The sequence below is a fragment of the Podarcis filfolensis genome (assembly GCF_964270895.1).
Source record: "Podarcis filfolensis genome assembly, chromosome: 8".
Taxonomy (NCBI): Eukaryota; Metazoa; Chordata; class Lepidosauria; order Squamata; family Lacertidae; genus Podarcis; species Podarcis filfolensis.
In genome coordinates, this window is record NC_139611.1 from 41,133,131 (window position 1) to 41,159,044 (window position 25,914).

The following is a 25,914-nucleotide window of genomic DNA, read 5'->3' on the forward strand; positions in this document are numbered from 1 at the left end:
CATAGTCTAAGAGAGATGGCCTTGGAGAATCTCTGCCAGTCAGAGTAGACAATACTGGGTTAGTTTTACCAAAGGTCTGACTCAGAACCAGCTTCATATGCTCGACTTGGGGATGAAGATAATTCTGTAAAGCGGAGGTGGGGAACCTCAGGCTCTGGGGCTGAATGTGGCCCTCAAGACTTCACTATCTGGCCCTCAGGACTCTCAGCAGGCCCCTCCCCTCCCCAGGTCACGCCTCCTGTCTGGACTGGAGTGCTTTTCCACTTGGTGACAGCTGTCAAAATATCCCTCACTTGGCCAACAGAGCAAGCAATAAAAACAACTGATGAGCAGTGGCACTTTTTTTATTCGCTCTTCCTACACTCCCTGATTGTGTGTTAAACAATGCTGATTGCAATTTATCCCAGGGAAGCAACAAAGAGAGGGTCTCTCCTCTCATACCGTAGCCCTGCCAGAGTGGAGTTACATCAGCTGACAAAGGGTCCCCCTTATATCTGCCTGCAAAAACTGCATGAGCCACACAGAAAAGGGAGGGAGAGAAAGAGAGAGGCAGGCAGACGCTGTAGAAGAGGCAGGAGATACGAAGGCACTCCGGCAAAGCAGGACGGAGAGGAGAGGAGGTGAGGGACAGGGACGCTGCATGCCTTTAACTCTCCTTCCTCTGTTGCCTCCAGTCTCGTCCAGGATCTAAGAATGATGCAAAAAAAGAAGGTAAGTTTTGCAGGAAAAGTTAGTTCCCGGTTTTGTTTTGCTGTTTTAAAAACCAAGGCAATAGGTTTTGGAAAGAAGGAGGAAAGAGGGTGATCTCCTGGATGGTCTGCTTTGGAGAAAGTCTTTACCAGACCATTTAAGGTATTGCCTTATTCCAAGCCAGGCAACTGGATCATCTATCTCTGCATTGTCTTCACGGACTGGTAGCAGCTTCTCAGGGTTTCAAGCTGAGCATTTCCCAGCCCTACCTGGAGATCGAAACTGCATGCAATGCTGGTGCTCTACTGCTGAGCTACAGCCCTTCTCCCTAAATGAGACAATCCAATAGATTTCAATGCGTAAAGGCATCTGCAGGGACAGGCTCAATTGTGGGTATAATTTGCCTATCCCAAAGAAAGAAGCAGAAAAGATCTTGGGTTTCTTGAACGATATGGAGGAGGAGGAGGAGCAGCAGCAAACAGGTTTTAGGTGACAGGACACAGAGCCAACAAACATCAGCAGCCCTTTTGCAATAAATGTTTGGGTAAAGCTCGTCGGCAAGGTAACCTGTCATGCTTTGCACCTTTAAGATGCCTTGGCAAACCATGGAGTTAATCTCCTATTAGAATTCTCCCCTTTGACACTTTGCTGGGAAAGACACCTTGAATGCATCCTTCCTGCATACTTTGCAAGGGTCACATTGAATGCAACCTGATCTGTGGCACACACATTGCATTCTCACCCAGGCTTCCTGCTTAAACCCTTCCTTCCTAATATTTTTTCAGGCATGTCTGAGTGGTTTATTTTTTCAACGCTTGATTGTATGCTATGTTTAACAGCAAATATTACTTACCGAATATCTACAGAGGTCAAATAATAGCCTTCACAATAATGTTTCTTTTTTGGCAATGTGCTGGCTGTGCTGACCTGTCTTGATGAGGCTGTTTCCCCCCTCCCCCCCCCAAAAAAAAAGAGAGAAAAGGAGCAGAGAAGAATCCATCAACAGCAGGAAGGATGCCATTTGGGCAAATTAGGCCAATATAGGGTTAATGAAACTAAATGTTTGGCATCTTTTGATCCCATTCTTGTCTCTCCACCACTTCCATGTCCATCTACCCTTCTGATGGCCACTCTGGGCTCCTTGGGGAGGAAAGGCAGGATATAAATTTAACAATAAATAAATAAATTGCTGGAAGACAAGGCAATGGTATGATTTCAGTGAGGATTCATGTGCCTGTGTCTCCCTTTCTCGGCCATGGCGTGTTATATCCAAAACTCACATTGTGGGCACTTGGAGAGAATAATACAGGTTGCCGTGGGAATCTGTGAAGTGGCCGGTCACCTGGGTACCAGAGGAAGGGCAAAGATGACACAAAATTAGATCAAATGGGAAAGCCCAGAGGGCCAGGGTGTGCCTGTGGGAACAGGCTGGCATCTACTGGCTTCAGCCATGTTTTGCGCCCTTAACGCTCAACAGCAGCAGAAAAAGGTTTAGTTAAGATCAGGGGGAAGCAGCCGCTCTGTTCAAATCCCTCCTCAGTACACACTGAGTGTAGCATCCTTCCAGATAAGGCAGCGCATCAGGGAAGGAGAGGCAGTAAGCGGAGAGAAAGAGAGAGCGAGCAAGAGAGAGGGGGAGCAAAGGAATGCATCAAAATCTAATAAACCTTCTGGCGGTAAACCGACAGAAGGCTTCTAAATTGGTCAATTTCCTGGGTTTTTTTAACGGATTAATCAATTCATTATTCAATTAAATGCAAACACATCAATGCACTGCAATGTTCCAGCTCAGGAACACCAAGCATGGACCCCCTCACCCCCGGCTCCCCTTCTCTGGTGGTGGTAGTGGGCATCTCCAGGAGGGCAATCAGTATGCACAAGCCTGTTCCTCTGCTCTGATGGCTCTTGCTAAAATCAAGCTGATTGACTAGGTCAGTCAAGAGCTGCACTGCTCACTATATGTCTGGCAATTTTTTTGGCACAGTCTTGCCTCCCCAACACTTCCATGCTCACCTATGCTTCTCACGGCTCCTTTGTGTCGTGCCTGGTGGGAAGGCAAGAATAGGCATTTCGTTGTAACAAGGCAAACACTGAGGTTGTTATGGGTATACTCTGGAAGTAAAAAGCTCATCTTTAGGTTTCCTTTTCATTGAAGCCGGTGGAAAAAGAAGAAGGCCCTGATAAAGTGTGAATGGCAAGGGGTCCTTTAAGAGCCCTGCCTCGCAGAGTCAGCGTTCGAGTCATGGCCACTCTGATTCAGTGGGGGACCACATTTTTACCTGAAGGTAAAGGTCTATTTATGGACTGATCAGATTTCTATCTTCTCTTTACAGGCTAGCAAACAACAAAAGAGCAAAACAATACAATTTTTTAAAGTATTAAAAGCTTTAAAAAGCAGTGACCCGGAAACTACAACTAATCCAGAATGTGGCAGCTAGACTGGTGACTGGGAGTGGCTGCCAAGACCACATAACACCGGTCTTGAAAGACCTACATTGACTCCCAGTATGTTTCCGAGCACAATTAAAAGTGTTGGTGCTGGCCTTTAAAGCCCTAAATGGCCTCGGCCTAGTATACTTGAAGGAGCGTCTCCAGCCCCATTGTTCTGCCCGGACACTGAGGTCCATCACCAAGGGGCCTTCTGGCAGTTGCCTTCTCGGTAGTGGCGCTCGCCCTGTGGAACACCCTCCCATCAGATGTCAAAGAAATAAAAAAACTATCTGACGTTTAGAAGACATCTGAAGGCAGCCCTGTTTAGGGAAGTTTTTAATGACTGATGTTTTAATGTATTTTCAATCTCTTGTTGGAAGCCACCCAGAGTGGCTGGGGAAACCAGTAATAAGTAATAAATTATTACAATATTATTATTATAGTGAAGAACATCTATTAAAAAAAACAACAGTCACATACTGTAGCACCCTGCTTGTGGTTAACGCTTAGCTGGAATGAAATATTCAACGCAGCAATAGAGAAATTAAAATAATAATTTATTTGTCAGACAAATAAATGAGAGACACAGTGGTATATGGTTACCAAAGCTCTGCCCACTCCAGCCCTGATGGTCAGCACTTATATTTCCTCAGCCCAGCCCCCTTGCTCCTCCTTTGGCTGCCTCTGTCCAATCAGCCTGGTTGAAATTCCTATTGGCTGTTTGCTAGAACCAATCATAAAAGATACACCCATTTCCTATTATCTTTTATGGGAGACAAAGAGCTATATTTCCTTCTATCTATAAATGGCAAACAAGTAGCCATATATCTTACATTTGCCTCAACAAGGCACCTTAATTACCAGATCACCTCTTGCCCTTCTTGCCCTTTTGCCCTCCAAAACAGATGGCTAATGGTTTTAAATTTTTATCTTAAACAGAGGTCAGAGATCTTGGGTTCACATTCTCACACACCATCAATGAAAGATCTCCTCCTTTGGAGGTCTTTAAGCAGAGGCTTGACAACCATATGTCAGGAGTGCTCTGATGGTGTTTCCTGCTTGGCAGGGGGTTGGACTCGATGGCCCTTGTGGTCTCTTCCAACTCTATGATTCTATGATTCTATGAAATAAGAATCTAACATAAGAATCTAACATTTCTTACTTTCTAAATCCTTTGCATAATTACATTTAAGCCAATATATTTCATACATAACATATATAGATTTTTAGAAGCAAAGGCCTTTTCAAAGTAAAACTTCTTCAGTTTACACCCCCCTTTCCTGGCCAGCTGCTTTTCCCATTAGCTCTTGCCCTTTAACCTGTGGCTCAAGTCTCTAATGGGAGACACATGGTATTATATTTTGTTAAACAATGAATCCTACTATTTGCCAACTCTTAATTAGTGCTTTTGCAGCTTGATTGTATTCTGTAGGGTCAGTAACCTAGTAACCTTTGCTCTCAGCCTGTAATTCCCTTTTTACAACTTTGAGAATTTTGGCTCCTGCTATAAATAAATCAGGCGGGCCTTTGTCCAGGAGGATAAACATCTGCCAAAAGCCAGCTGGTCTTCTGCCTGGCATAAAAACACACAAGCATCTGCAAATATATATATATATATATATATATATATATATATATATATATATAAGCTCATTTTAAAATACAAGTCTTGATCAGATGCCTCAATACCACCACAGCTAATAGTTTCAAGGTTACTTGGAATAGTATATTTTAGCCATAAAGCCTTGGGTGAATGGGAATGTTTTGAAATTGCTCCTGAATGTTAATAAAAAGGAAGACAAACACATATCTCCAGGGAGGGCATTCCATAAACAGAGAACTGCCAACAATAAGACCCTGTCATGGGACAATGCCAACAAAGCAACAGCCAGTTAATTAGTTAACAGTGAAATCCTTTTAATGTTTACTTGGAGTTAAGCCCTGGGAGAATTATTCCCTTTTTTCTGATGTTCAGGCTGCGGGTGAAATCTGGCTAAAACAGCACCAACCATACAGAATCAGCAGGCTGGAACAGGCTGGAAAGGGTGCAGAGAAGGGTGGCCAAATAACCAAAGGGATGGAGCAACTCTGCAATGAGGAGAGTTTACAAAATAAATGTGGAAGAGGGGTGATGATAGAGGTGTGAAAATTAGGCATGGTATGTTTTCTTGTGCATTTAATGTTGTATTTTTAATTACTGTGCATTTTAAGAATATTGTGTAATTAGTTTCTATATATTTTAAAAACTGCTTAGAAGCCTATTTTGGTATTAAGTGGTATATAAACATAATAATAATAATCCCAATTATTATAATACCACACCACCAATATAAAAATGAAACAACTAACATACAAGGACCATAATACCTGCTAGTAGATCCAAAATATGGAAATACAGCAGTGACAACTAGCCCCACACACCAAATATGCAAGTGTGCTTTTATTGATAGCAGCAATGCTGTCATTTCTGCTGCTCTCTCCCCAACTCAAGCTAATACCAGCAAAACTACACACTAACCACACCTGAAACTCACTGCTGTCATTATCTGCTTTCTCCCAGTGCTGAGCTGCGAAACATTTTGCTGCCACCAGAAGACAATATAATATTTTTTAAAAATCAGAGTCTGATTCTCTTCCATGTACCCCAATAGAATTCTTAGGCCACATTCACACTATACATTTAAAGCCCTATGATACCATTTTAAACAGTCACTGCTTTTCCCAGAGAATCCTGGGAGCTGTACTTGCTAAGGGCGCTGAGAGTTGTTAGGAGACCCCTATTCCCCTCACAGAGCTACATTTCAACGAGTTGCCTGTGGAGAGGGATTGAGTGTTATGCCACTCTGGGAACTGCAGCTCTGGGAGGGGAACAGGGGTCTGCTAACAGTACCCGTAACAAAGAAAGAAAGAAAGAAAGAAAGAAAGAAAGAAAGAAAGAAAGAAAGAAAGAAAGAAACTCCCAGGATTTTTTGGGTGGTGATGGGAAGCCATAATATTTAAAGTGGTAACATAGTGCGTTAAATGTATGGTGTGAATGTGGCATTATAGAATCTAATTTAATTATACCTGCGGGTGGCACTGTGGTCTAAACCACTGAGCCTCTTGGGCCTGCTGATCAGAAGGTTGGCAGTTTGAATCCCTGTGAGGGGATGAGCTCCTGTTGCTCGGTCCCAGCTCCTTTTTAAATTGTCTGATCTGTTTACTTTCAGGACTTCCCTGTCTGGCTAAAGGAAAGTGCTGATGGAGTTGAATGGGAATGAGGAGACCTTCCTCTGTGAAATCTGATTCTGTGCCTCTCTTGACCCAAACCTTCTTCACTTTCATCCCAGCCATGGAGAACAGCAGCAGCAAATTTGACAGTCCCACCAACATATCCCTGGTAGGCAGCGATAGTCCACTGGATGTTCTCGAATACAAGGTAATCTCTGTCTTCCTGGTGTTGGGCATCTGCGGAGTTGGCATCATCGGCAACGTCATGGTGGTGCTGGTGGTCCTCACCACCCGTGAGATGAGGACTCCCACCAACTGCTACTTGGTTAGCCTGGCTGTGGCTGATCTGATGGTACTGGTGGCTGCTGGCCTGCCCAACATCTCTGACAGCCTGGCAGGAACATGGATCTATGGATTTGCTGGGTGTCTTGGCATCACCTTCTTTCAGTACTTGGGCATCAATGCATCATCCTGCTCCATCACTGCCTTCACTGTGGAAAGGTAAGAAAAGATTCTTAGGAGTAGCTCCGTTCTACTAGACCAGAGGTATCCAATGTGTTGCCCTCGAGATGGTGTTGGACTCCAACTCCCACCAGCCCCAGCCAGCATGGCCAATGGCCAGGAATGATGGGAGTTGTAGTCTAGCAGCATCTGGAGAACCACAAGTTCCACATCCCCAATTTAGACCTTAGAGCAGGGATATCCATCTGTTTTATTTCTATCTTAAATTTATATGCCACTCTTTGCCAAAGGACCACAGAGTGGTTAACAACACAGAATTAAACAGTGCACCCAGATAAACCTTAAACAGCAGCAGCCTAAAAAGTAAGGGAGGAGGAAATCAGTCTAAGATGCAAAAACAATGCACAAGTACACAATCTTCTCTCTATGTAAAAGTAGCTCTTGATCCCCACCCTCAGAGAAAATGACAGCCCCTCCCAGGTATCACCTGGGAGCTTTTCTTTCTCTCCCAGTCTCTCCCCCAGGAGATCTTCATATCCCTGCCCATCATTCAGGGTATTTCCATCCTCATTCTGCCACTTCATACAGATGTGGTCCTTGGCCCCCAGTGGCATCCCAGTGGCATTGGACCATCACTGGGCAGCCTGCTGCCTACTGCCTGACCAGCTTCTCTCTCCATCTTGAAACATGCCCTTTGGGTGGGTCTGATTTGCCTGTTTCTGTGCAGTGGCAATTAATTGACATTACCCCAAATCAGTGTTAAACAATAAGTGGCATCCCATGTAGGGCAAGTGCGTGTGGCTTAGTCAAAGCAACCTGGCAAGTTGAATGGGGAGGCCAGGTGGGCCCCTGAGGCCCATGGCTTAGAGGTTCCCCACTATTGTTTCAGCACAGTGTTATGTCTTTACTCAAATATAACTTCCTCCATTTCGTCTCTGCCAGGTACATTGCTATCTGCCACCCAATGAAAGCGCAGGCAATGTGCACAGTGTCACGGGCCAAGCGCATCATCACCTTTGTCTGGATCCTCACCTCAGTGTACTGCACCCTGTGGTTCTTCCTGGTGGACATTGCTGTCAACAAAAGCCAGCAGCTGGAGTGCGGCTACAAGGTCTCCCGCAACCTCTACCTACCCATCTACCTCCTCGACTTCGCCCTCTTCTTCGTCACCCCTTTGCTCCTCTCCACGGTGCTCTATGGTCTCATCGGAAGGGTCCTCTTCCGCAGCCCCATCCCACACCAGCCCACTGCCTGCACCCAACGCTGGCAAGACCAGAGTTGCAAAGTAAGGATCGGCAAAGAGAGGAATGGCACAGAGGCCAGCCGGAGCAAGGCCAGCGGCTCAAGAACCAGAGTTCCCGTCTCCTCCAGGAAGCAGGTAACGCAAAGCCCTCTGGAGATTGCCAGGTGCTGCCAAGTTCAGGCCAATGGGCAGGCAGGTTCAGCTTTTTGGGGGGACTGGAGAGAACAGTGTCATGCTGGCAAGAGGTCCTAAAGCTCAGCAGTGTATTCTATGATTGACACAATCATAGTGTGTCAGTGGCGAATTTGTTCTGGACCGTCCACACATCATTTTGCTCTCTTATTTGTTCTGTGATGCTCCCCCAGTGTTATTGATCAATGGATTAAATATGTTTATATCCTGCCTTTCTCCCAAGTTGGGATTGAAGGCAGCTTACATTTAAAAATATTGATTATTAAACAGAAAAATAAAAACAAACTAGTTAGAAACAAAAATTAAAACCCTTTTAAACTGAGGATCTTTGCATCCAGATAGGTTCATATAGGGAGATACATTACTTCATTATTGCCATCTACTGTAAAAGGGCATATCTGCATGACAGCACAACAGAAGTGGGACAAGTAAAATAAACTGGAACGTTTATAAGATAAGAAGTTAGAGGGTTTCAAAGGAAGGTTATGGGGCTTGCACAGACTGGAAACCAAGCAGTATGTCTGGCACAAAGCTTTTGCAGGTGGAAAGAGGATTGAAAGTGGAATTGCATGTGACCACCCCAATACCATCATGAGCACAAATAATGATGAATGTGCAATAAAGGGGGGGGGCGGGTTTGGAGGGACCCATAGATAGCCTTGCAAGCCTAAAGTCTGCCTGGCCCTGATCTTTGGTGAGGTAGGGATATAGAACTGCAGGAAGCTGTCATGCAAAATACATCCGCTGAAATCACCTATTTAACCCATCTATTAAAGGGGGGGCTGTGCTCCCATCCTCCTTGATTTAGCAGCTCTAATCTGTGGATAGACCCAGCATCCAGATTACATCTTTCCACCTACTGCTGTAGCCTCCAATTGTTTCCCTGGCTTATTTTACCTCCCCTCTCAGTTCTTAATTAATATCAATGCTCTGATTAATATTAATATTTATAAAGCACACTTTCAGAGAAAATGTAACAAGGTGTGGTACAGCATAAAACCATGATACAAAAGTAGCAATAGTAAAAACATTAATAACTTATCAATAAAAAACAGTTGATTTAAAAAACCACACAACCCAGCACATTCCAAAACCCTGTCCGAACGATGCAGTTTTAAAAACATGTCCGAAAGAAAGCAGAATTGACTTTTGGTCAGGATTGGCTGACCAGAACTCAGGGACACCGTGGACCACCAAAAGTGTCTCATCAGAAGATGTTGGTGGCCTATATGGAGCATAAGGAATCAGGATGTGCTTCTGGGCATGTGCAGAATGCATTTGCTTCCCCAACTAACAAACAAATAAATCCCAAGCTGAGCAGGGAGGGACGAAGGGTTTCTAAATAGTAACGTGAATTTCCAAGCAGATCCAAGTCCTTTTTAAAGAATCACTCATATGATGTGTCACCTTCCCTTTGCCAACATTTGTCTTGTTTGGCATGCCAACACGTTGGCTTTGCATGGAATTGAATTATCACCACCGCCGTCTGCCAAGCAAGGAGCCAGAAGCATTCTCAGAGCCTTCATCAACACTGCACGGTGGCAATGGCTTTGACACTGTTTTGTTTCAATTCTTTGGAAAGAGTCCTGGTATGAAAAGGGCAGGCTGAAAAGAGAATTCTAAAGTGAAGCTGCACAATAGACGGTGCCGCTCCCACCCCGCAAATCCAGGGCTGATGATGGCTTTGGGAAATGCTTCTCTTGTTCCTACCTGTTCGTTGGTGGATTTGTAAAACTGCTCAACATCCAGAGAAACACCGAGAAATAAAATATACATATAAAAAATACAGATCATAAACAACGAGAATTAAAAATGACAGAAATAAAGCCAGCTAATTTGGGAAGGCTTGGGAGAAAAGCTTTTGACAAATGTTGAACATGTCATGATGCTGGGGCTTGCTTCACTTTTGGAACGAGAGAATTCCAGAGAACTGGTGTCACGATGCTAAAAGCATGTGTTGGATTTAAAGCACTTTTATTCCACACTTCAGTTGAAAAAGACTTCCAGATACCAGTGATAGGGCATCCCCTGCCCTTAAGAGACATAAGAAGAGCACTGCTGGATTGAGCCAATGACACATTGAATCCAGCATCCTGTTCTCAAGGTGGCCAGGTAGATAGCTGTGGGAAGCCCTCAAGAACATGAGTGCAGCAGCACTCTCCTCTCCTTTGGTTTCCAGCAACCGGCATTCAGAAGCATTACTGCCTCCAGCTATGGAGGCAGAGCATAGCCCTAATGGCTAGCAGCCATCACTAGCCCTTTCCTCCATGAGTCTGCCCAATTCTCATTTAGAGCTGTCCAAATTGGTGGCCATCACTGTCTCCCATGGGAGCGAGTTCCATAGTTTAACTGTGCGCTGAATGAAGAAGTGCTTTCCTTTCTCTGTCCTGAATCTTCCAAAATTCAGCTTCATTGAATGGTTGTGTCTTCTAACGTTTCTCTATCAACTCCCTCCATGCCACAAAAAGAAGGGTTGAGAGGGAGAGGGAAAAAAACAAAGCTCTTTGCTGCAAAGCTCTTGTAATGACCAGCCGAAATGGAACATTTTGTAAAAGAGGAGCCAAAAGTTCTTAGTCTTCCAAGTGAGCCAGTGGAGAGACCTTGCCGTTCCATCTCCCCCTGTTTACACACAGGAAAGGAGTGCTCTAAGGTAGCAATGGTCGAATGGTGATGCAAGGGCTGCATTTGGGCCCCAGGCACTAAGCAAATAAGAAACAGCCCTACTGACTTGGATTTTATTTTTTTAACTGAATGCTTTGCAGCATGCTGCTTCCCACAGTAGCCAAAAGAGGCTTTCAGGATACCCTCCAGCAGAGGCACGAGAGGAAGAGCCATCTCCCTTGTTGTTGCTCCCCAGCAAATAGCATTGTGAGATAGACTGCCTCTGAAAAGAGAGGCTCCATCCAGATTTCATAGCAAATGGCCATACAGTGGATCTCTCCTTCTCTGTGAGTTTGTCCCATGCCCTTTATATTTGCTCATATCTATTTATTAAAATTGATATACTGCTTAATTGCAAATAAATAAATCTGAAAGTGATTTACAAAAAGAATAAAACAATGAGATTATCAGTAAAAGGAACTATTTAAAACATTCAAAACTAATTAAAATCTACGATAAGCTAAAAATCAGTTTTATTCATGCATTTAAATTGAGCATTTAAAATCCAGGTGCAAGAGTCAAATTAAGTGTCAAGACTATCCTGAGACCACAATACACTTTGGTTATCTTGCAGTTATGCAGCACAAGTAAATCTGTATCACGTGCAAGGGAAGCACCACCCTCTCCTTCAAACCTGAAGGACCTTCAAACCTATAGAGTCTCAGTACGGTTCAATTACTGCACAGATATCCATCATCTGCCAAATGCAGGTTGCTCTTAAATGCCCATTAAACATACAAGGTGACAGAAAATTTACTTTTGCTGCAAAAATCTTGTCAACACGAAGAAAATGTATGCAATATAAAAATGGCCTGTCTCATTCCTACACCTTTCTGGAGCAGATCCTGGCAATATGTAGAATTGGTGTAGAATTTTCTGATCTATGACATCCCAAACAGGCAAGCAAATGGAAAAAGCAACTGAAAACCTGCAACTTGTTAAAGACATCCAAGCCACCTCTCTCTTTTTTTGGCTCCTCTGCAGGTGACCAAAATGCTGGCCGTGGTGGTGGTCCTCTTTGCCCTCCTCTGGATGCCCTACCGGACTCTGGTGCTGGTGAATTCCTTCATGGAGCGCCCCTACCTGAACCGCTGGTTCATCCTCTTCTGCAGGGTCTGTGTCTACGCCAACAGCGCCATCAACCCCATCATCTACAACCTCATGTCCCAGAAGTTCCGCCTGGCCTTCAAGAAGCTCTGCAAGTGCGGGAAGGTGGAGCAGCAGCCAAGGCACAGATTCTACGCAGCCTCCAGCATGAAGAAGGAACCTGACTCCCACCCGCATGGGGACATTAAGGCTAAGGGGCCACCGTCCCCAGGAGGAGGCGAAGAGGAGGACTTGCCTGCTTTGGAGCAGGTGCCTGCACCTGAGAAAGAGAAGGAGCCATATTTCAGCGTGCTCTAAATGCCCCAGTTCCCCTTGCCTGGCTCCTTTCTCACTTCCCAGTAAAGGACTTGCTTTACTTCTCCTAGTAAACTAGATCTATAGGAAGGGAGGAAGCTGACTTAGACCAAGTCAAACCACTGGTTTATCCAGCTCAGAATTGCCTACACTGACTCGGTTTCTACCTGGAGATGCCAGGGATTGAACCTTCTGCATGCAAAGCAAGTGATCTCACTGAGCCATGACACTTCCTTTAAATATAATAAGATCTCATGGTTCTTGTTTAAATAGGAAGAGAGGCATTTGCTTCTACTGAGTCAATCCGTCTCAGGATTGTCTTCACTGGCTGGCAGAGGCTGTCCAGGATTTCAGACTGGCGACATTCCCAGCCCTATGGGGAGATGCTGGGGAATGGGCCTGGGACCTTCTGCATGCCAAGCTGGTGAGCTATGGTAACTGTGATATAGGAAGTTGCCTTACTGAGTCAGACCCATAGCCCATCTAGCTCAGTCCTGTCTATGCTGACTGACAGTGGCTCTTCAGGGCATAAGGCAGGAGGCTTCTCCAGCCCTGCCTGGAAATGCCAGAATCAAGCCTGGGACCATCTGCAGGCAAAACTGGTGCTCTGAGCAACCCCCGAGCTATATTTCAGGAGCCCAAATCAGGGTTCACCCACCATTTTGAACAGAATTGTGTTTCTGACTCTGGGAAGGAGTTTGTCAGGGCTGGAGCCCTGCTACGAGTTCTGTACTCAGGACCTAAAGGATGCTGGGCCATAATCAGGACTGTGTACCAGCTCCACCCCAAGAGCTGCAAGGGGACAGACCACACCAGCCAAGGAAGCCTCTTGGCAGTGAGAGGCCAGGGCAAGCCAGCTGATGCTCTTGGACCCCTATAAAAAGCTGGCATCTTAAGCTTGTGCACAGGTCGAAGCTGAGTACCTAGAGACAGTACATTTCCCCTTGCTGCCCAGGTATGAGAAAGCTGCAAATGGGGGAAGAAGAAGGCACAAACCCCTCCTTGAAAAGGGTCACTCCATAGTCCACTGACCATGACTTGCTTTGCTTTGGCCTCTTTGATATACAGTAGAGAGAGAGAGAGAGAGAGAGAGAGGATAGATGATAGATAGATAGATAGATAGATAGATGATAGATATTTCTCCTTTTTATTTGCCTTGCTGCTCCTGAAGCAAGGGACAAGGTGTGCTTAACTCTCTCCTCCCATCTCCCTCAAACTGGTGCCCTCCAAAGGTTTGGGGCTCCAGTTTCCATCAGTCCCTGCCAGCATAGCCAGTGGTCAGGGATGCTAGTGATGTGTGGCGGGCATCCCAGGTTGGGAAAAGCTGCTCTCAAGGCTGCAGACAGGTTGTGCTGGAATTATCTTGCTAGTCTTACAATGGGCAGAAACACAGTTGCACCACAGGCCTGAATTGTGATTCCTACATGGCAGGGGGTTAGGTTGGATGACCCTTTGGGGTTCCTACAATTCTATAAGTGCAAAGTCACCCAGAAGGTGCTCAGTTCAACAGGGACAAGCTGTCTGAAACAGCAGCATCTAAACCTTTGCAACTAAGCCTTTGGACTGATATGTACCCTTTTCCACCCACATCTAGGAATGAGTCAAGGGTGGCCTTTAAGAAAATGTTTTATGAGATATTTGGTGACTTGAATTGGGTAACTACTGGGCATAGCATTGCATGGCAACAGACACAGAATAAAATGTTACAAGGCTTCAGTGGTGGACTGTAGCATCCATTTTGGAAGCACCACTTTAGCTAATGGGGCCTCCTGCTGCCGCCGCACCGCCGGAGCACAATTTCTGTTCTCATCCTGAAGCAAAGTTCTTAACCTGAAGCACTATTTCTGGGTTAGTGGAGTCTGTAACCTGAAGCGTATGTAACCTGAAGCGTATGTAACCCGAGGTACCACTGTAATTAGAATGATGATAATGATAATGCAAACATGCCCAGGCTGGAAGTAGGGTGTGTGTGATGGGACGGGGAAGGAAGCACTGGCCCCACCTTATATAAACAGTCAAACCAACAGCTAGAAGATGAGCAGCAGCCTTATAATTGGAAATCTCCACAGCCCATGAAACTTTGAAGCCCTTCATATAGCATGGGAGGAAAGCTAAACAAAATAGATAAGTATTTCAGAATTTGGAGAGTGTCACCAGGCAAAGACTGTGAGTGATGTAACTCTGTACAGAGAGAGAGGTGGATAAGAAAGAATGGAACAGCAGAGCGTGTATAAGACTTAATTAAATGAGGTGGAAAAACAATTATCGTTTGAAACTTGCATTTCTGGGGTTGAAAAGAGGTTGGAACTTTGTGCAGGAATAACATCCTCACTGGGTCTCCTCTAAAACCCAGAGGCAGACTCAGGATTCTGAAGGAACCTGCATTGCTGTGATTTGCTGTCCACCTCTTAAAGAGAATGTTAAACTGGCAAACAAGTTTATGGAGGAGAGGGCTATCAATGGCTGCTAGCCAAGATGCCTATGTTGGAGGCTGAAGATGCCTATGTTCTGCCTCCACTGTTGGAGGCAGAATGCCTATGAATGCCAGCTGCTGGGAATCCCAGGCTCTTGTGCTCGGGTCCTGCTTGCATCTGGGTGCCCACTGTCAGAACAGGATGCTGGGCTAGATGGGCCTTAGGCCTGATCCGGCAGGCTCTTCTTATGTCCTAAATGACCACCCTGTCTTAAGATCACAGTCAACAACAAGTGGAAGGTGGGTGTTCTTGAAAAACTAGGGAACCACTGGGAACAACCTGTCCCATTGCTTAATTTCAAAAGAGTAACGCTGCAGAGTAAAAAATGAAGGAAAGCATCAAAGGATGCCAGGGAGAACAGTTTTTTGTTTTTAAGTTTGCTAACAACTGCTCTTTGTCAATGGGATTTCCCCACCTCTTTCAAAACAGAAATGTTCATCTCTCATTGTCTGCTTTCTGTCCTTTGGTAAGGATCCCCTGCCCCCATGCAAAGAAATCCAAAGACTCTCAGAATATTCTCCCAACGGTTTCTAAAATGTCAGTCTTCAGACCTACCAAATCAAAACAGCATTAAGCAGGCTGGCTCCAACTCAGTAGCTACAGCTGATGAGCAATTTATTCCTCCCAGGCATAATTCAGTATGGAAGTTCAAAAGAAAAATCACTTATTTACACCTCCCTCCCACAAGACTGGAAAGAGACAGAGAGTGCTAGCTTATGGTCTCCAGCTCAAAGTTGATTTCCGTCGCCACACTCACGCGTGAGCTTTATTTGAAAATGTATAATGCTCTTTAATCTTGGTTATTGTAGGCCAAATGATTTATGCACACTAAATATGCGAAGTGAGTTCTCTTTCTCTTCTTATTGCATAGATGAACATATCATTTTAGAAACAACCAGTATGATTGGCTTTCTATTGCTCCATTGGTGGGGGTGTAGGGGAAGTGCACAGCTTGTTGTGTGGCAGTGGAAATCTCCCCTGGCTTTAGGAATGCTCCAGCAAAATTGGGGCCAAAATTGTAGCCAAGGGCTAAACTAGTTATGATGATGTTAACTGTGGTTAATTAGATGAGTGTAATGAATGTGAACATTTAAAAAAATTTTTGGTCATGTAAATATCAGCCACCAGGAAATTTGAACAACCTCAAGATCATGAGGAGTATTATTTTTTTAAAAAATTATTACCGTATTGTGGAGGAAAAGTGGGAAATAAATGCGATAAGAAACAAACAAACTCCCATCATCCCCAGCTAGCATGGACAAGGGTCAAGGAAGAGGGGAGTTATAGTCCAACAACATCTGAAAGGCATCACTATGACTGCATTGTGGACATCCTGCTTTAGTCTATCCATTTTCAAGGGCTATATACCACCCACTAGCAAGAGTGCTCCAGGCATATCTTTAGGACATGGGCCACAACAGAAAAGGCCCTGCCAATGCTTATTTTTGTCTTGCTTGAAAAGATTTCTACCCCGTCTTTCCACTAGTAGCTCTTCAAGGGAACTAATTTGTTTTTGTATTATTTATTATTATTATTTATTGAATTTATCTACCACCCTATACCCAAAGGTCTTGTAGCTTTTCTCTAACAGCTATAAGGTATGCACAGGAGAGACTCACCTCAATATCTGATGGGAAGGTGGGGAATACATATGGAAAATCTAGTTTTCAGGGTCAGTGTTGTCTTGAGAAGAATGCCAGGGGAATCTACAACACCTGAGTGAAAATATGCAGGAGGAAGAGGAATGTGAAGTTTGCTAGAACCAGCACAAGCTGATCCAGCCCCATGTCAGACTCAGCACAGCCCCCAAAGTTCAGCAAGTTCAGAGAGTAATTGGGTGTATAATAAATTTAATAAATATGCTTACTAAGACATTACACATAGGTTAGCCCAGTGGTGTGGTGGAGCAGGAACAGGAACAAGGAGCACCAAGGTAACTGATGGATGTTCCTTGCTCTGGCAAGTGGATGAGGTGATAAGGAGGCTTTCAAGCTTTGCTATTGTTTGTGACATGTAGAGGAAGAGGAAGAGGAAAATAATCAAGCAGAGGTTGGGTACTACTACTTCTTCTCTTCAGTAGTGTCCTGACTTCAGCCCAGCTTAAAAGGTAACACTTCTTTGTAAGACTGTATCTTGAATTAAAAGCTAAAGGTTGCATTTCAGGTGGCTGAAGACCTTTTGCTAAAGATAAATGCATTTTACAAGCTGAAACTATACACAACCAGAAGGACCACTGAGTCCAATGGAGCTTACTCCCAGGAAACTACAGGATTGCAAGCGTGCCAGATGACGCCACTTATAATAGAAGAATGTTAGAAAATCCTGTCTGCTGCATCAGGCCAATGGTCCATCTAATTCAGCATCTCACAGCAGCCAACCAGAGGCCCCAATGAGAAGTCCTGCAAGCAGGACCCGACTGCAACAGCAATTCTCCCCACTTGTGATTGCTATTCAGAGGCACATTGCTTCTGATTTTAGAGATGACATAGCCACCGTAAATATTTCATTTTGTTTCCAAGACAATTTCTAGCCTGCTCTTTGTCATATGATCCCAGGACAAGTTGCGACACAATAGAACAGTAAAACAACAACACAGCAATAAAAGCAAATCAACATAACTCATAAAAGCAAATAAAAACCCAACATCATTAAACACACCTGGGGAGCCACAACCAGAACGCATCACTTGTAGCTGCAACATAATTCCGAACTGTGCCCCCTGCCCAAAACACAGGCATACTGGTGAGCTTTCATCTGGCTCTAAAATGACAAAATTCCCTGTGCCAGTCATCCTGGGGCTTAAATGTTACTGAACTACAACTCCCATCATCCTTAGCCAGCTTAGCCAATGGTCAGGGATGATGGGAGCTGTAGTTTAACAAAATCTGGAACTCCATGGTTGAAGAACACTGCTCTGTGGGAAGGGGGTTCCACAGGTGGGGTTCCATCAGACAGGAAGTCCTATTATATGTCCATGCTTAATACTATTCTGCCAACAGAAGGTAGTTGAGCTCCAGATCACAAACCACAGAGCGGCTGGTGTAAGGAGAAGTGTGCATTCTGGTATTTGAGTTCCAAGGGCTAGTAGCTACAGATAGCTCTAATCCCCCTTTAAAGCCATCTGGTTTGGTAGCCACCATGACATTTTGTTGCCAAGTGCATCACATTTCTTAAAGGCCATTCTAAAAACGAAGGGTTTTTACACTGCCTTCTAGAACATCCGCACAGCTGGGCTCAAGGGAGACGGGGAGAGAAATTGGTGCTACTGCAGTAAACATTGGCAGTAGGAGAGCTCAGGCAAAGGGCACTGGGGCCTGAAGGCCAGCAAGGAACTGCTCCTTTGGCATTTCAAAAGGTGGAAGGAGTGTTTTTGAAAAAGCTTTGCCATGGTTTGACAAAAACAGAATCCTTTGCTGAGAAAAGCTGTTCTGGAGGATTTTGCACTAAGTTATAGGCTCTGAGATGTCGCCAAGCTGGGTTTCCTGTTTGTTGGGTGTTAATTAGTGGTATGCACAAATCTTCTGCAATTAACCTAGAGCAGCCTCCCCTGACCTAGCACTTCCTAGATGCTTTGCCCTACAATTCCCATCTGCCACAGCCACAGCCAGCAGAACTTACAGGAGGTGTATTCCATTTGATCCAGAACACAGTTTCCTTACCAAATGAGGAAGACACCAAACTGCACTTTTGTAGCAAGATCTGCCATTAGAAGCAGGATTTTGAAAAGACAATTCCCTACCATGAGCATTCAAACTCTCTGCTAAAAAAGTTAGTGGGAATGTTTCTCCTTGAAACACAGCAGCAAAGACGCACAACTGTTTCGCAAAAGGGTTTTTAAAAACCATTCTAATTACCAGCAGCTGGGCAGGATATGTTTGTGGAAAATGTTCTAGGCTGAAAAGGTTTAAAAAATAATAAGCAGAAAGTATTTACATGAAGCTAAAAACCATTTGAGACATTTCCTCACCACTTCCTCACCAACCCTTTAAATACTGTAATTTAGTGCTTCGTTTTCAGTAGGTCAAAAGGAAATTCCAGCTGGCTCACTCCTAATATATGCCCTGTTCTTCAGTCAGAAAGGCCCTCAGAGTGGTTTACAGATGAACAAAAACAACACAGTCCCTTCACTGAGGCTTACAATCTGAAAAGGCATGTCATGAAAGAAAAAACGGATGAGGAGAGGAGATGAAAACAAGCAAAATTGGCTACCAAATTATTGTTTTTACAAGGTTCTATTTCATGACCGAAAGGGACATGGGTGGCGCTGTGGGTTAAACCACAGAGCCTAGGACTTGCCGATCAGAAGGTCGGCGGTTCGAATCCCCACGACGGGGTGAGCTCCCGTTGCTCGGTCCCTGCTCCTGCCAACCTAGCAGTTCGAAAGCACGTCAAAGTACAAGTAGATAAATAGGTACCGCTCCGGCGGGAAGGTAAACGGCGTTTCCGTGCACTGCTCTGGTTCTCCAGAAGCGGCTTAGTCATGCTGGCCACATGATCCGGAAGCTGTACGCCGGCTCCCTCAGCCAATAAAGCGAGATGAGCACCGCAACCCCAGAGTCAGCCACGACTGGACCTAATGGTCAGGGGTCCCTTTACCTTTACCTTTATTTCACGACCAGCTCAGATGGAAATGGGCTCTTCATAGCTGAAAAAAACAGGTCTTGAGACACAGCCTGGTGTTGACCCATCTGTTCCTGGAAGTGACTGTAATGCAGCCAGAAGCTGCTGGCCTTACAGAGTGGGGCCTCAGCCTTCTGAGGTCCAGCTGGAATCTGCTGCCTTCTCATCAGTCCTGCTGTGGATTGTGATTGTATCATAAGGTAGTCACAAATACCTTCATCATCCCATGTATTAACAGGCCAGAGAATAATATAATCAAAAGGTCCTCCATTTTGTCTGGTTCTCTACTCTGCACCCCAACGCTTAGCATAATGCTTAGGCTCGGCTTGCGTGGCACATCCAAAACTGTGCATTACTGCCCAGAGGTGCTGGCACAAAGCTGCAAATGACAAGGCTGTGTGTGCTTTTCATTTACAGCCAGAAACAGGCAAAAGAAAATGAGTTGTCATACTGTCTCACAACCCCAATTAAGCAGAGTGGCTTTTCCTGATGAAAACTGTAATTAGCAGCTGCTGACGATGGCAAGAGAGGTAAGCCCAGTTGTATTGTGGTGCATCCAGTGGAGCCAGGGACAGAGAGGGTGGGTGGTCTGCAGCAAAACAGATTTCCGTACAGAAGGGCTGTTATGTGTTGATGAAAGAGGCCCCTCATCACTCAGAGAGAACCAGCCAGCTCTGAATGTGTCCGCTCCAGGGATGGCACCCCCTCACAAAGTGTAATTATTTGCTTGTCACCACCGCCTGAGCCGTGGCTCTCGTGCGAAATTTGAGTACACTCAGATAATAATTTCCCGTGTTAGCTGCCTGCGGAAGGCAGAAAGGCAGGGGTCATCTGTGGTCAAGGATGCTCAGGAGCGGGAGGGAATGGCGGAGAGCATCACTTTGTGTGATCAGATCCTGCTTGTGGGTTTCCCACAGGCTTCTTGGTGGCCACTGTGAGAACAGGATGCTGGACTTGATGGGCCCTTAACCTTGATCCAGTGGGCTTTCCTTATGTCCTTACATTTTTTTTGTGAGCTTGGGACCAGGCTGTGACTTGATGCTTGATATTTCTTGAAGCATTGAAGGAGGATTCTGGACTGTTGCTTCCCAATGAGCTTAGCTGAGTTACACAGGAGTGTATGCATTGTGATAATATTCCAGTGGGGAGAGAAGTTCGTATTTTGCTGCTCTTTTCCTCCTCTTATCTGCCCTTCACTACAAGGCCCCTGGGGTGGTATGTGGGGAGGACAAAGATGGTGTGGATCAGGTCAATTTGCATCAGAATTTGCAAATATCAGATTCCTGGGAGGTCTGATCTCTATATTCCCTGCTGTGTGCACAATGCAAGTCATACAACAAACAACTTTAAGGGAGGGGGTATTGAAAAGAGAATTGCATTGAAAAGAGAATGACCCCTTTGTTGTGTTTTTATTATTGATGCTCCATTATGTGTTCTTACCACCATTGGTATACCAATGTTGTATACCACCCTGGGATCTTTTGATAAAGGGTGGTATATAAATTGTAAAATAACAACAACAACAAATAATAATAATAAACAGACACATCCTTTGGCCTTCAGGGGTGCTATAGATTCATGTCAAACCAGCCCCTGTGTGAGCTGGACAGGTTGTTGTAACTCAGTATTGAGCGTTGCTTATTAAGACTTCACTTATTCTGAATTCAATAACTTTGCAGAGCGACCCAGGGAGGATTTCCTCAGGGATCCTGATGGCAGCTGTGACTGTTGCCCTCCCATCAACTGGTTCAGCTTTTATTCCTGGGAGCTTTCAAAGCTGAATCAGAGACTGGAACTGACCCAATGACAAGGGACATGTCCCAGTCCCCAGAGCGTTCCAGTGACAGAATAAGAACCTGAACCAAGCACATTATGTCTCCTCACCTTCCACAAAGCACATGAAACAACAAACCTGACTGAAATGCAAGAATGCACATCCACATTTGATGCCAAAGTGTTTATGGTTGCTTTCTTTCACAACAGCCCTGTGAGGCAGATCCCCTGCTGTCCCTATTCTTGAGGGAAGTGAGACTGACAACACAAGTGAGGCTGGCAACGTAAGCTCACACCATGAATCCCTGGCATTGCAGAATTCCTGGCAGAAATGAAGCTCAAAGCCAAGTCTAAAGCAAAGCAAATTCTGTATTTCATCACCTTTGTTGTGTTTTCCTTCCCAACAAACTCGTGCAGTTGATCTTGGCTGCTCCCATTTTACTAATGCGAAGGGGAGACTGATCCTGTGTGTGTGTGGGGGGGTAGTTTATAAAAGAAAACCAGCCAAACCATTTCCTTTGCTAAGGTAATGACTTTGGAGTACTGTGATTAACAAATCCAAAGAGGTTGCCACGGAAACAAATGGGTGGGTCTCCCCCCCCCTCACCTGGCTGGTAGGTAGAAGAACAACAGCCAGAGTTGGATGCTGGAAGGGGAGGATAGATGCTAGAACCTGGAGAGAGAGAGAGAGAGAGAGACATAGACATCTGCTCTGCACTGGACTTTGGGGCTCCCCTGGAAAACTAAAGGGGAAGCAAGCTCTATTAGGGTGCTAATGCTGTGAGCCCACCATCCTGTATTGAGGTTGTATATATGTGTAAATAAAACCATCTATTCTATCCACTGCCATCTCCACTGCCTTCATTTCAAGGAAAGTGAACCTCAGGTAAACACAGGCACCCCTGGAATCTCTCACTGCTTGGAGAATGGGGTAGCAATTAAAAGGTAAAAGGTAAAAGACCCCTGGACAGTTAAGACCAGTCAAAGGTGACTATGGTGTTGTAGTGCTCATCTCGCTTTCAGGCCGAGGAAGCTGGTGTTTGTCCACAGACAGCTTTCCAGGTCATGTGGCTAGCATGACTAAACTGCTTCTGGTGCACAGAGGGCCCTGGTGAGTGCCAGAGCACATGGAAATGCCATTTACCTGCCCGCTGCAGCATTTCCTATTTATCTACTTGCACTGGTATGCTTTCAAACTGCTAGTTTGGCAGAAGCTGGGACAGAGCAATGGGAGCTCATCCTGTTGCACAAATTTGAACTGCTGATTTTCCGATCACCAAGCCTAAGAGGCTCAGTGGTTTAGACCACAGCACCACCCAGGTAGCACATAACAACAGTGGGTCAAGTCTAAGCCTGGACTAGCAAATTATGTCTGACTTAATGTACTAAACTAACAAAATAGCCAAATGGGCTGGGTTTGGGCAATAATCACCAAATATCAGGAATATCAGGTTGTCACATACACATATCAAGTTAGACTCTTCTAAGTTAAAGTCTTTACATTTCTTTGATTGCTTCTGTTATTTTACTGCTCAGTACCTGTTATTTTACTGTATTTTAAATCAGCTTTATTATTACATTAAATTGCCACAAGCTGCCTTGGATTTGCAGTGTATAGCAAGGTGGTGTTTAAATGTTTAAATGCAACACAGGACTTCCATTTATTGCAAGGAAAAGATGAAATGTCTGGGAGTTTGCAAAAGGGCATTTCAGAATCAACTTCAGACTGCCTGCCTGGGAGCTGCAGACAGCGTGGGCACAGAAGGGATGGCTGGCTGGCCAGCTGAAAGACAAGAGTGAGGGGAAGTAGCAAGTGCCAGTCCCTGGGCACACAGGCTGTTGATAGGCTGCGTCTCACATCCCAGGAGCTGTCCTGTCCTAGCATGGCTCAAGGCTCTTGGGAAAAGCTGGGCTGAAGCAATGGCACTGACTGGTTCACTGGCAGGGTCACATCCAGAAGAAGAACAGAGTCATAGTCCAACAGAGCAGAGTCAAGCTTCCAGACAGTGGGTGCAAAGTAGCAGAGGTGCTCAGCAATAACACCACCAGCTACTACACCCAAAGCACCAGTGAGGAACAGATCCCTGCCATAGGCTTCCTGGATGATGTGAGGCTCCTTTCCAGAAGCTCCCAAGAGCTGCTGACGTACTTCAGGGCATAGCCCCTCCCCACCAGCCAGTGAGCTGCTGCTGGGCAGGTACTACTGGGTCATGTGCTTATTTTGGCAGTGGTAAATGATGGCTCCATGGCAGTGGTAAGTGATGCAAGACTCATCCCTCCTGCTCTGCATTGATCATTCAACAAGAGTTGTGGTACTTCCTCGTGATTCTCCTTTTCAGTTGCACATTGGAATTTCTTCTTAAGAATGGAGTAGGTGTGTTTGCCAGTGCTGCACCCCAAACAACGCTTACCTGTGCTTTGCAAATTAGGTACAACTTTAAGAGAGAGAGAGAGAGAGAGAGAGAGGGGGGGGGTTATTCTGGTTCTGAAACTCAGGATTTTAAAGATAGGTAGGATATTTGGGTGGGTCTGCAAAAAGGAAATGTATGGGAAGGAAAGCATCCGTGAAGTGGGTGTGCAGCAGCTTGGATGACAGGATGCACAGAATATGAGCTATGGATGAGGAGCAGGGGAGGCTTGGAGGGCACTGAAGTCATGATCTGATATTGCCAAGCTGCCTTCTTAATTAGGGTGAGAAGGGGATTAGAATTTTGCTTTCCCTAAATTATATGCCAAATTCTCCCATCAATCTCCAACTCTTCACTATCACAATAAATTCATGGACAGTCCTAAACATGTATGCTAACCATCATTAGTGAAGATCATCCTCTCTTCCTTGTCTGATTTTTTTCCCTGAGTTAGTGCTGAACCCCTCACTTTAATGCTGGAGGTGTGGGTGGTGGAATGATCTGTGCAATTGCCCTTCACATATTTATTCAGCACTCTTCTAGTCTGTTTTTTTAATTGTGCAAAAAGCCACAAATGGAGCAGATAAAACTTTCCAAGAAGGAGAACATTAAGGGGCAAAAGACAGGTATAGCCATCTGATCATATATTCATATGGAAAGTACTGACATCAGACTCTCACTAGCATTGTGAAGGATGAAAGCATAGCTTAATGGAAGATCACAGGGAGCTTGCAGCACCATACTGCTTCAAAAGGCAGCTCTGTGGGTTGCTGTCCATGGTACTGAACTGCAAAGGATGGAGGCTTGAGTTTTTCCAGACCACTGTTTTAACTGCGCATTAAGTCAACATACGTCACCAGCATTATTTATTACTTGTAAAAGTGCCCAACATGTGCTATGTACTGTACAGAAATACAGGGCACAAACAAACTCTTTTAAAACTATGAGACAAAAGGAGAGTGCAGTTAAAGGGGGGGCACTCATTGTGAGGGAATGAAAGTAGTTATATAACTTTTTTAAAAAGAGGGGGTATACATCTATTGTACCCTTTTCCTAGCTAGCACACTTAATGCAGGGAGGAAAGCACTTCTTCAAGCACTGTTAAAAACCAGAACTAGCACACTAGCATTTAATCACTGCCTCTGTTTTTCCTGAAGGGAGATCCAAAAAGGCCTCCTTTACCGTGGTTGTTTGGCCACATCATTGTGGGAACTCTGAGTTTGATTCTTTATTGAATCTATAGCCCCCTGCCCTTAGTCCAAAAGGGCAGCTTGTGGAAATCAATATTAAGGCTGCCTCTCCACTCAAGGCTTATAGTCTGAAAAAAACATGACATATAAGGAAAAAGGGATTAGGAGGGAGGGGGATAAAGCAAGCTCAAATAAAAGTTGTCAAGACACAGTTCCTATGATGCAGTTAAGAGCAGAAACTCTGCACCCCTGCCAGTGGTGGTTCTGGGTGTCTTACCCTTGATACAGAGTGGCTTACCCCACCCCGACCCTGGAAGTTGTCTCTTCCCCAAGGATCCGGTAGCAGAGCAGGTGAAAGTGTCCAGACCAGCTCCTATCAAAGAGCCTGAGTCTTGTGGCTGAGTGGTAGAGCATCTACTTATATGCAGAATGTCCCAGTTTCAATCTTTGGCATCTCCAGATAGGCCAAGAGGGGGATCTTGTCATCTGGTCAGCCCAGAATCTCCCTATACATTGCCCTGGACAGGTCACTTCATGCACTGTGATTCTCTAGCAGTCTGACTTCACACTCAGAGGTGCATCCACTGTCTCCTGAGACAGATGGATGCCAGCAACCTTTTCCTGTTCCATTAACTTGGAGAGGATCCTGTGTGTGTCATTGTGCCTTAGGTTTTGGGTGGCTTGATGCTGGTAGTAAGAGATCTGCCAGCAGGGTTTAAAGGTATCCTAAGATGCAGGTGCTTCAGACGTGCACTTCTATACATGATGTGGGGATGCCACACAGAGAAAGCGAGAACAGCAGAGGCGAGAAATCTCTATGTTCGTTTGTACTTAGCTCAACAGTCTACCACATCTACCGGGAAGGAAATTTAGCATGCAATAATTTTTGTATGCGTTGCTTTTGGGCTTGCTTGGCTGTTCTTTCTCCAAGGTATGAGAGGCAGGTCCATTTCCTGAGGGTAATATTTGGTGCAGCAAAGGAAAACAACAACAGACCATCCACCTTTAAGTCAAGAAAGGAAGAAAAACGCTGTAAATGGATCAGCTCAGCTTACAAAAGAAAATGCATTCTGCATCACGAATTGAAATGCTGTTGGGTTTGAACAGAAATAAGCACACCGCACCGCTAGCTGGCTATTTCCTCTCTTCTGCCTTTTGTC

At 45.0% G+C, this 25,914-nt stretch overlaps 1 protein-coding gene across 3 annotated transcripts; it reads left to right on the forward strand.

Annotated features, from left to right (window-relative positions):
• Positions 1-377: 377 nt before the first annotated feature.
• LOC310768350 (thyrotropin-releasing hormone receptor-like) lies at positions 378-21,971 on the forward strand. Of its 3 annotated transcripts, XR_014551285.1 has the most exons (5): positions 378-715; positions 6,330-6,831; positions 7,735-8,170; positions 11,873-12,496; positions 21,063-21,971. XR_014551285.1 is itself a non-coding variant. In XM_083626338.1 (4 exons), exons 2-4 carry the CDS (start codon positions 6,371-6,373, stop codon positions 12,290-12,292), a joined length of 1,317 nt encoding a protein of 438 aa, XP_083482464.1. In that variant the 5' UTR covers positions 378-715; positions 6,330-6,370; the 3' UTR covers positions 12,293-14,026. The 3 variants fall into 3 exon arrangements, 2 of the variants coding, with proteins under 2 accessions (XP_083482464.1, XP_083482465.1); XM_083626338.1 differs by lacking the exon at positions 21,063-21,971 and having other exon boundaries at positions 11,873-14,026; XM_083626339.1 differs by lacking the exon at positions 21,063-21,971 and having other exon boundaries at positions 378-711; positions 11,873-14,026.
• The last annotated feature ends 3,943 nt before the right edge of the window (positions 21,972-25,914 follow it).